Raw genomic sequence first — 11,280 nt, forward strand, 5'->3', positions numbered from 1 at the left:
AGTAAGTGCTTGCTTTCCTTTGTGTTATTTTATCCGTAGTGCCCAGAACAGTGCCTGGCTCATACTAGGTAACTAACATGCTTGTGAATAAATACAAAGGAAATACAGCAGAACGAAACAGCATTGCAACTAAAGAATGGACCCCTAAATAACTTAAAAATATTACTTTGCATGAATATTGGTGGCTTTCCCTCCCTGTTCTCCAAAGGTGTTCACATTTGTCTTGGGGCACTTGGAAAAGGTGGACCTGCACTTTGCAGGGGAGTCACATTTAATGCAGAGAAGCTGTTCTCTCTGGGTACCGATGGAGACGGCACCTTCTGCTCTGGTGGGGTGAGGCAGGGTGGGATGGGATGTGGTCAGGGCTGTGGTGTTTCTCTGGTCACACTGGGAGTTTCCCTAGAATTTAGACTGTGCTTTCCCCTATTTACTGCCACCTGGTGACATGGTACTGCGTCCTCTAGGTACCAAGTGGAGTTTCATACTTAAAACAGGACTCCTAGGCCCCAGAGCCTCAGCCGGCCCCCTGCCATCTCACTCCAGCTTCTGTGCCCCTCCTCAAGCTTCAGCATGTTTCTTCCCCACTGTGCTGGTGTGAAAGGGCCACAGCACTGGCCTAAGAGTCTGTCCCAGAGGGATTCGAGTCTCTGCTACTTCTTCCTTGCTTACCATGCCCATTTGCTTAGTCTTTGAATCTTAATTTCATCATCTGGACAATGGGAGTGAGGACGGTGACCTTCCAGAGGGGGCTGTAAGGAATAACACGATGTGGCGAGTTCGGTGAGTGAGCCGAGCCAGGCAGCACTGCAGGTTTGGGAAATGAGGACCTACTCGCCCTGCCCTCAAGGGAGTCGTTCCATACAGGGGATGTGGGAAGCAGATTCACAAGGCACAGGAGTTCACCCCATCAGCCACGAGCCAGTAGATCGACCAGACCAGACAGCAAAGGGAAGAAACGTGCTCTAAGTCTCAGAAACCGTCTGAAGTCCCCTTCTAATGTCCGGTCCCTCTCATGCTGATTCACAGACAAATGGGGGGGGGCATTAATTGCATGCATGTTCGAAGACCAAGTACAGGTAACCTGGAGGAACAGTAAATCAAATCTCCTTAGAAGGAAGGAGAGTGGGCTCTGGGGAACCTGCTAGATGGGGGTAAGCCAAGCATGTGAGTTCAGGTAGGTTTCTCCACCTCTCTGTGCCTCAGCTTTCTCTTCTGTGAAATGGAGCCAATACTTTCCATGTAAAGTTCTTGCGGGGAATTGATGAGCTAGGGCGGGGAAACCGCTTAGCACTTAGGAAATACTCAGTAGACACTAACAAAAATAACGTTGCCATCTTGGTGTTTTAACTTAGGATCTGTGAAGAGCACCCAGATCCCGGATGCTCCCTGGTCCACTTTTGCTTTGAGTTTCAGGTAGCCGTTCTCCTCTCTCCGGGTGGCTAGAAGAGGAACCTCACTTCCTGGCTGTCCCCTCCTCTTGGGCCTCAGCGTGTGGGTGGTCTCGGCTGAGCCACCGCTTCCGCCTGGAGATCTGGGGTGAGCACCCCTGTCCTTGCTGACTTCCGCTAACCCCCCTCTTGGGGAATCACTGAACAAGTTGAATTGCAAAGGGTCAGGATGCCCTGCTGATTTTAACTGCAGCACCAGTCTGGACTGTGCCCCGGCCCCATCTGCTGGGACGACTTTGACTCTGACTGTCTCGTTCTTGGGCACTAGCCGCTGTATCTGGTTGGGTCAGTCTGGTCACCAGAGCTGAACTGAGCTCGCCAGGCCTGGGGGTGTTTGCGGCCGGTGGAGTTCTTCGCAGCTCCCTCTGGTGGTAGCTGGGAGGGGTGCCTCCAGGGGGGGCTTGCCCAAGTGGGGCACCAATGCTCAGCCAGCTGGGCGGGCAGGCTTGTCAGCTCCCTGCCCACTGGGGCGTGGTGTGAGCACAGGGACCGAGACTTGCTAGGAGGATATGGGTAGGGGGTGGAAGAGGTGGGTGAAGGAGGTGGGATGCAGCCCAGGCCTCAGAGGGCTGGATCCAGGGGATGAGAGATGGCAATGGGTTATTTGGAGCTCTGAGTCAGTGATAAATCTGGGAGAGCAGGCAGGGCATTTGCTGTACAGCCCTGGAGAGCTGTCTGTGGGGCGCAGGACACAGGAGAGAAGGGGTGGGGAGGGAGGAGCTTGGAGCCCCCCCGTTCAGCACCCCTGCCTTCCCTCTCTCCTTGCAGTCTTGTGGCCACAGGGCTGCTGCACAGGCAGTGACTGCCGGCTAGGCCTGGAGACCTGGCGGCTGCGGACTGCCCAGCCCAGAACAGCCCCTCTTTGGTGAGTCGTGGAGTCCTCTCTGCCCCGCCTTCCCCAGGGCTGGTCACTGAGCTAGCCCATCTCGGGGGGGGGCGCCTTTCCGACGCCCAGCTTAGCTCCTCTTCCCTGCTCTCCCCATCCCCCATGCTTTCTCAGTTCCTTGAGATGCCCCTTCTGTACCACCCCTTCCTCTTCTCACTGCCCTGCCTGGGTTCTCTGGGGCCACTGTTGGATCACAGTGGGGTCCCTGCGCTTACCCTGTGGGCAGAAGGGGGCGAGGGCCTAAAGGTGGAGGCCCTTGAGGACTGGCTGGGGGAGGGGTGCTGGAGCAACCAGTTCACTCTGATGACAGGAGGGTCATCTGCCCCATGGCCTGGACCCCTCCCTCAGTGGCCAGGAGGAAATCCTGGAGGGCGCTGGGGCCCAGGAAGGGATGCGTCTCAGCAGCCCCTGGACCCTGTCTCTGCTCTGGGCCTGCTGACTCTTAGGGACTCCGTGAGCCCCGGGAGTCCTCTTCTGGAATAAGCTGGTCACCTGCATCTAACTTTGGGGGGGCAGGGGGGAGGGCATGACACAGTTGTCCACCTTTCCCGGCCCAGTAGGCATGGGATGCCCGCAGCCCCCCAACTCACGGTGTGCAGGGGTTCTTTCTGCATGAGGACTTGGGTCAGGGGGAGGCATCTGACGTGGACTCTTCTTCCTCTTGGGGGTGGGCAGGGGATGGAGGAAAGATGACCACCTGGGGAACCGGGTGCCAGCTCGTGGGGGTGAAGGAGATGCAGGTGGGCCCAGGAGACGCCGGCAGGGGTGGCAGACAGTGAGAGGGGAATGGCTTGAGCTGGGAACTGGTCATTCCCAAGTGTGGGAGTTCGGAGTGTTGGGGTCTTGCCCAGTCAGGCCCCACTGAGGAACCCAGCTCATGATAGGAGACCCCACAGCTTTCTGTAGGGTAAACCCCAGGGTATGGGAACCAGTCCCTAAAGGCTCCCAGGAGTTCCCAGAGAATGGTAAAGTCTGGTGCAGGAGCCATGTAGGCCTCAGATGCATGTGTGAGCACTGACGCAGGGAGCTGGAGCCCTTCCCCAGGCGGGCTGGACACCAGCTTCCCCAAGGGAGCAAGCCAGTGCCGCTGGCCTTGGGAGGCACCCAAGCCTGGCTGCTCCCTGATGGCTGCCCGCCTTTGCCCACAGACCTCACATGGTGGAGAAGCAGCCCCATGAAGGTGCCCAGCCATGCAATGTTCCTGGAAGGCCGTCCTCCTCCTTGCCCTGGCCTCCATCGCCATCCAGTACACGGCCATTCGCACCTTCACCGCCAAGTCCTTCCACACCTGCCCGGGTCTGGCGGAGGCGGGGCTGGCCGAGCGGCTGTGCGAAGAGAGCCCCACCTTCGCCTATAACCTCTCCCGAAAGACCCACATCCTCATCCTGGCCACCACGCGCAGCGGCTCCTCCTTCGTGGGCCAGCTCTTCAACCAGCACCTGGACGTCTTCTACCTGTTTGAGCCCCTCTACCACGTCCAGAACACGCTCATCCCCCGCTTCACCCAGGGCAAGAGCCCCGCGGATCGGCGGGTCATGCTGGGAGCCAGTCGTGACCTCCTGAGGAGCCTCTACGACTGTGACCTCTACTTCCTGGAGAACTACATCAAGCCGCCGCCCGTCAACCACACCACCGACAGGATCTTCCGCCGTGGGGCCAGCAGGGTACTGTGCTCTCGCCCCGTGTGCGACCCTCCGGGCTCCGCGGACCTGGTGCTGGAGGAGGGGGACTGCGTGCGCAAGTGCGGCCTGCTAAACTTGACGGTGGCCGCCGAGGCCTGTCGGGAGCGCAGCCACGTGGCCATTAAGACGGTGCGGGTGCCCGAGGTTAACGACTTGCGGGCCCTGGTTGAAGACCCCCGGTTAAACCTCAAGGTCATCCAGCTGGTCCGAGACCCACGTGGCATTCTGGCTTCCCGCAGCGAGACCTTCCGCGACACGTACCGGCTCTGGCGGCTCTGGTACGGCACCGGGAGGAAGCCCTACAACCTGGACGTGACGCAGCTGACCACGGTGTGCGAGGACTTCTCCAACTCCGTGTCCACCGGCCTCATGCGGCCCCCGTGGCTCAAGGGCAAGTACATGCTGGTGCGCTACGAGGACCTGGCCAGGAACCCCATGAAGAAGACCGAGGAGATCTACGGCTTCCTGGGCATCCCCTTGGACAGTCACGTGGCGCGCTGGATCCAGAACAACACGCGGGGAGACCCTACCCTGGGCAAGCACAAATACGGCACCGTGCGAAACTCGGCGGCCACGGCCGAGAAGTGGCGCTTCCGCCTCTCCTACGACATCGTGGCCTTTGCCCAGAACGCATGTCAGCGGGTGCTGGCGCAGCTGGGCTACAAGATGGCCAAGTCGGAGGAGGAGCTCAAGAACCCCTCCATCAGCCTGGTGGAGGGGCGGGACTTCCGCCCTTTCTCGTGACCAGGGCTCTGTGGGTGGGGGAGAGGGGGACACGGTGTCGGCTTTGATAAAATGGACCGTTTTGAACTGTTGCCTTACTTACCCCTCCCTCTCCCACCCCGTCTTTGTGTCCTCCCTACCCCCTGTCCAGACCCCGCTTCCTCTGCCTCTCTTTGTCTCTGAAATTTGCACTAAGTCTTGGACAGGAATCTCTGGGGCAGAGGGGGCCTGAAGTGGGGTCCAGCCCCAGCCCCACCCCGTTCAGACACAAGGATGTGTGTCTCTGGTAGATGGTGACAATGTTTACAAGCACCGCACTTACACATTCACACATGCGCGCACACACACGGGCACCTGAGAGGAGAGACACCCCAAACCACACAACTTCTGAAGCTTCTCCAACGGACGAGTGGCGAGGGTATGGTAGTTTTTGCACTGTCTTACTTCTACGAGGTAAGAAGTTAAAAACAAAAAGGCCACCTCTCTCTAATTTATGAATGGCGTTTATCCCTCCCCATCCTGCTTCTGCTCCCCGATGCCCACTGCCCCTCCCTCCCTTGGAGCAGAGAAACTGCCCCCTCCTGCCTGCCCTTGCCTGTCAGGTGAGCAGGTTTTTACTGTGAGGTGAATGTGGACCTTGTTTATTTTTTCCAGTCTGTGGCAATGCTGTTCGTCTGTCTGAGTCCTGTGGCTGCCCCTGGACCAGTGATGGCTGATAAATGTTATGGTTTTCTGATTGATCTTGGGGTCCATCTGTGATATTTCTTTGTGCCAAAAAGAAGAAAAAAAAAGTGGTTCGGTTTGCTAAATGAACATTGAAATGCTTTATATGTGTTTTCTGTAAATAAAAGAGTGCAATAATGTCTGAATATGATTATGGGACATTCTGAACGGGCAAAGGCAGAAATCGGTGGGGTCTAGGTGTTTCTGGCTTTGTGGAGGAGAGAGAAGGAGATGGAGGTGGGGATTCAATGACCAGTTGCTGGCTTTCAGAATTCATGTCACCCTCATCACCCTCAACACTGAGTTCATGGTTTCATTTCCCTCCGGTCAGTTGAGACCAGGCACCTTATAGCCAGGGGTGATGTTCAAAATATTTAACAAGTGGTATGGCTTGCCGAATCACTGTCTGGACATCCTGATGAGGTCCTGGTGACCCTTTCCTGTGCCAGATGTTACCTCTATTAATTGCTGGGTCTGTGGAAAGGATAGCCAGGTGGGGGAGGGATATTCAAGGGATGTGTTGGCCCAGGCCGGTGGCTGCTTACCAGTGGTCTGGAAGTATTACAGGATTTTAACAAGTAGTGCAGGTGTACTGGTGTCTACACTGGTGGAACATCAGCTGTGCTTACTTCCTTTCCCATCCTTGGCAATCTAACAGCTTCCCCAGCTCTATTCCCAAGAAAACAGCTGGTCCCTAGGGTGGAGTTCACAGCTTTGTTGTCCTGGGACAGAGAGAGTCTGTCTGGGATTAGGTAGCCCCAGTGGTCTTGGGCTTCTCAAGCTTGGAAGAGCCGTTTTACCAGGTCACCCAGGGCAGTTCGGCCTTCAAAGGATTTATTTATGATAACCAAGCCTGCACGACAGAGAATCAGAAACCAGAGTGCTGGCCTGCTTTTAGGGTACAGACCCAACTCTCAGTGCTCTTGGAGGCCCCGCATGTCCTGACTCCTGCCCAACTCTAGTTTCACCCTCACCATGCTCCCCTTCACATTCACTCTCTGGTCTTCCTGCTTTCTTTTAATTCCTTGAACCCACTGAGGTTAGAGTCCCCAATTTGTTCCCCTCCCCCCATAACCACACCCTTGGCTAGTGCCCTCCCTCCCACACTAATTTGGGCTCAGCCATGTGCCTTGCTTTAGCCAATGGGACAATAGTCAGAGTGATGGGTACAGCAGCATGAAAAGTACCTGAGATTTGGGGCTTGTCCCTTTTTGCTGCCTTTAACTGCCTTATGGAGGAAACCCAGGGTAGCTTGCTGGAGAATGTCAGACCATGAGGTGAAGAACAAAAGAGCCCCAGCCAATGGCCAGCCAGTTCCTCACTGACTTGGCAACTAACACAGATGCATGAGTAAGCCCCAGCCAAGGTCAGTGCCACAGTCTGGCTTAGACTGTTGGAACTGCTTTGCTGAACCCAGCCAAATTTCTGACCTACAAAACTGTGGGTTAAAAAAAAGTGGCTGTTGTTTGAAGCAACTAAATTTTGGAGTGACTTGTTATGCAGCAGAAGCTAGCCAATGCACATGGCACTCTGGCTCATTTCAGGGTCTTTGCCTAGATCATTCCTTATACCTGGGTTACTCCTATTCCCCTCTTAATCTAATTAATGTCTGCTTATCCTTTGGATCTTAGCTTCATTATCAACACTTCCTTGGTTTTATCAGATTAGTTCAGTTATCCTGATCATAGGCCCCGATATATCCTGATTATAGGCCCTTATGGCACCAAGTACATCTCTTTGATAGTGTTTACCACAGTTGTAATCACACTTTTAATTGCGGGACCTGGCACACAATAGTATCCAATAAACATTGGTTGCATGAATAAAAGGAAGGGTAAAACAGGTGCTTCCCACCTGAAGCACCTGTTTTATCCCTCCTTGTCCTGGGCCTTCACTAGGGGGTGGTCTCTTAGGGGTCTGAATGAGACCTGAGGCAGGTAATGCCCTTCCAGCCTGTTTCTCACAAGTGACGGGGCGTTGAGCTGGGTTTTGTTCCAAGAATCCACATCACTCCCCCCTGTAGTCTATAATTCTTTCTAACTCCACACACCAACATTGGCTTTCCTATTTCTTCGCATCGGTGCCATCAGCCACTTTGCCACTTGTTACGATTTCCAAGGTTAATGCTCAGAAGGAGAATAACAGTGAACAAACACATGTACAGAATTTTACAGTTTACAGAGCACTCTTCCCCCTCCTATTAGTCACACCTCTCCAGAGGCTGTTTCCTGCTGACACAGAGGCACCTTTTTCTAGCCAGGAAATGGTGGTCAGAGCACCACGTAGGCAGGGCTGGCCCCGCCCCCGCCTCTTCTGTGTGTAGCGTCTTGATGCCTTAGATCCTAAGGGGTAACTTCCTGGTCTTGTCCCCACACTCAGGGCTCCTCTCACCCCATGGCTCTAAGGGCCACGTCCTGTCAATTCTTTTCATCACGGCCTTCCTCTGTTTGTGTGTTCCCACCTGCTCACCCTAGTTTCTTTCCTTGCCACAGCAGACACTCTGGCCTCCTGACCCCACTTCCCTGGGACCCTGCGGAGCTCGCTGGGTGCCGCTTCCCATCACTCCAAAAGGTATTGTCCAGAACAAACCTGCCATTCCCCACTCATCCCCTCCCTGGGGAAGAATTTCTCCCGGCTGGAATGCCTTTCCTCACTGGAAAGGAAAAGATGTAATGAAGCCCCTTCACAGACGCACTGAGAAAACACATAGGCTTCTGTTTCCTGAGGGCTGAAAAACAGGTTGGAATCAAGTCCTCATGGGCAGATAGCCAAGGTTTGGATGCACCAGGGGGTGTAGTTGCAGCCATGGGCTGAGTGGTTATTGGGGTGGGCTTTGCGCGTGTGTGTGTGTGTGTGTGTGTGTGTGTGTGTGTATACACACGCAGCTGGGAGACTAATGCCCAAACGGAGGATCTGGCTGGTCTGGGGGCCTGCAGCCTGCCTGCCCAGGGCACACATGGGACAATTACCCAGGCTTCACAGGGCCCCTAAACCTTCACCAAAACCTCCAATCTGCCTACCCTGGCTCTCTCGAGTTGCACTTTTTGCTTCTGGGAGTTGTCACCTGCAGATGACTTGACTTAATTACAGTAGGTCTTATTCATCTTGGGAACCATTGTGATAAAAGGCATAGTTCTAGGTTCCAGTCCCATCTTTGTCACTCCATCACTTAATTTTTCTGAGCCTCCATGTTCTTTTCTGTACAGAGGTAATTATTATAGTACCTGCCTCGGAGGGCTACTCTGAAGATTGCATGGGGTAATGCATTTAAGTGCAGAGCACCGTGCTTGGTGTGTAGGGAGTGCTCGGTAAATGCTAGCCATTGTCGTCGTCATCATCATCACCATCATCTTCATCATCACCATCATCTTCATCATCACCATCATCATTTTACCCATGGTTCCTAGCAGGATGCCTGGAATATGCTCAGTGAATATTTATCGGATGAATACACTTTTTGTGAGCTCTTTTTTGTGAATTACTGCTGACGCACAAAGTTACACCTGAACAAAATGGCACAGCTGTCAATGAAGTACCCTTATCAGCCAGGGCCTAGAACCGAAGGCTAACTAGGGGGAGACGAGTAGGGGACAGCCAGAAATGCCCACAGAACGGCTGCTAAGCATAAGGACAAGCTGGCCTACCCACAGGACAGTACCTGTAGGCTTCCAGCACCCTTAGAGGACTAACCCTCAAGAGTAGAAGTTGGCTGAGTTGACCTACCCTCTTCTGGCCACATGCCCCAAATTGTCTAACTTCCTGGGAAAATTGCTTGCCTGGGGATGGCCCCAAGTCAGCTGCTCAGCTGCTACGTCTAGGTCAGATGGACTTGGCCTGTCTGCCCCCTTTAAGGCACCTGCGTTCATGCTCCTTTTCCATTCATAAAGGACCATTTTTAGCATGGGGGCCCAGATGTCTTCTTCCTCTTGAAGGTCCAGGAGAGCCCACTGTCTCCAGCAACGAAGGATGTAGAGTTTTCTTAAGGCTGAATCTTCCAGCTTCCTGGAGTGAGTCTGGGAACAGCCAGACAACCACACCCAACTGTCGGAGGTTTCCTCCTCTGGTAAATTCCAGCATCAAATTCCACAGCCTTTGACAACAATGCCTTCTTCCAGCATTGCTTCCTGCTTTCTTCCTTCCCTGGTAACACCTCAGCCTTCAGCAATGTCACTCTGGCCTTGGGCTGGCGTTTGGAAGCTGGATGTGGCTTTGGGACAAGGACCTTTGCACGGAGGGGAACAGGAGGATTTAGAGCCATCCAGGAAGAGTAGAAAATGAGCAGTTTAGGTGACAGGAGACTCATCTTGAGAACTTGTTCTGCTGCGTCTTGCTGGACAAGCCAGAAATCTACCCTGAGCCTCAGTGTCTCAGCTATAGCCTGGGGACAATGTTGTAAAAGAATGTGTCTTCTGCAACAGTTGGATATAGTGGACTACATATGCCCATATAGTCAAGTTAAACATATTGGCCAAATATGTCTCCAGACTTTAAAAAAAAAATCTGTTTATTCTGATGATTAGTGAGAAAGGTGTGTTAAAGATTTCACACTGTGATTGTGGATAGATTGATTTATCTATTTCCGCACGTAGTTCTGTCATTTTTTGCTTTATGATTTTGCGATTGTGTTTTTAGGTGCCTACAAATCTAAAATTGTCATATATTTCTGGTGATTTGAACCTTTTCTCATTATGAAGTGTTCCTATTTGCCATAGCAATGCTTTTGCCTTTAAGTCCATTTTGTCTAATGTCAGTATAGCAACACTAGCCTTCTTTGGGTAGAATTTGTGTAATTTGATATTCTATCTTTTAGTTCATATACATGCCTTATAATTACTGATATATTTGAATTTACAGCTACCATCTTATTTTGTGCTTCCTATTTGTCTCACCCATTATTTGCTTTTTTAACCTTATTTTTGATTCAGTATTTTTTTTTGTATATTACATCTTTTTCCCATCACTGATTAGAAATTTACATACCTGTTTCTATTCCTTTAGTGGTAATTAGAAATGGCAAATTCCTTTCTCAGTTAATCCAAGTCTAAAATCAGTCAATATCTTTACCCTTCTCTTGAAAAACACACTTAATACCTTAATACACTTTAATTCCATTTGCCTTCTTTTAAACTCTGTGATTGTTGTGATGCTTTTTTTTTTTTTGCGGTACGCGGGCCTCTCACTGTTGTGGCCTCTCCCGTTGCGGAGCACAGGCTCCAGATGCGCAGGCTCAGCGGCCATGGCTCACGGGCCCAGCCGCTCCCCGGCATGTGGGATCTTCCCGGACCGGGGCACGAACCCGTGACCCCTGCATCAGCAGGTGGACTCTCAACCACTGCGCCACCAGGGAAGCCCTGTGATGCATTTTTGAAGCATTATATGTGGTCCTTCATTGACTTTTTCTAAATGATCAACTTTATTAGGGTGTCATTTACACACAATAAACTTCACTCATTTTACGTATACTGTTTGATCAGTTTTGCATAGCAATACACCACCACAATCAAGACGTAGAAAAGTTCAACTCCCAAATTCCCTTGTGCCCTCTTGCAGTCAATCTTCTTCCCCAACCCCCAGAATTTGACAACCATTGAACTGCTTTCTGTCTCTATAGTTTTGACTTTTCTAGGATTTTGTATAAAAGGACTCATAAATATGTAGCCTTTTGTGTCTGGATTCTTTTACTTAGTTGACTATTGACAGTCATTCATGTATTAGTGGTCTCTTTCATTTTATTGTTGAGTGCTCACCATTCCTTTATATAGACCCAAATTTCCACCTGATATCCTTTTCCTTCTACCTGAAGAACTTCTTATTTAAT

The 11,280-nt window shown here is 52.1% G+C and overlaps 1 protein-coding gene across 1 annotated transcript; it reads left to right on the top strand.

The window, feature by feature from the left end:
- Positions 1 to 875: 875 nt before the first annotated feature.
- Positions 876 to 5,600, top strand: CHST1 (carbohydrate sulfotransferase 1). The gene is made up of 3 exons (XM_024749058.1): positions 876 to 1,536; positions 2,217 to 2,313; positions 3,483 to 5,600. Exon 3 carries the CDS (start codon positions 3,525 to 3,527, stop codon positions 4,758 to 4,760), a length of 1,236 nt encoding a protein of 411 aa, XP_024604826.1. The 5' UTR covers positions 876 to 1,536; positions 2,217 to 2,313; positions 3,483 to 3,524; the 3' UTR covers positions 4,761 to 5,600.
- Positions 5,601 to 11,280: the final 5,680 nt, after the last annotated feature.

Source organism: Neophocaena asiaeorientalis, unplaced genomic scaffold, assembly GCF_003031525.2.
Source record: "Neophocaena asiaeorientalis asiaeorientalis breed wild unplaced genomic scaffold, Neophocaena_asiaeorientalis_V1.1 scaffold43, whole genome shotgun sequence".
Taxonomy (NCBI): domain Eukaryota; kingdom Metazoa; phylum Chordata; class Mammalia; order Artiodactyla; family Phocoenidae; genus Neophocaena; species Neophocaena asiaeorientalis.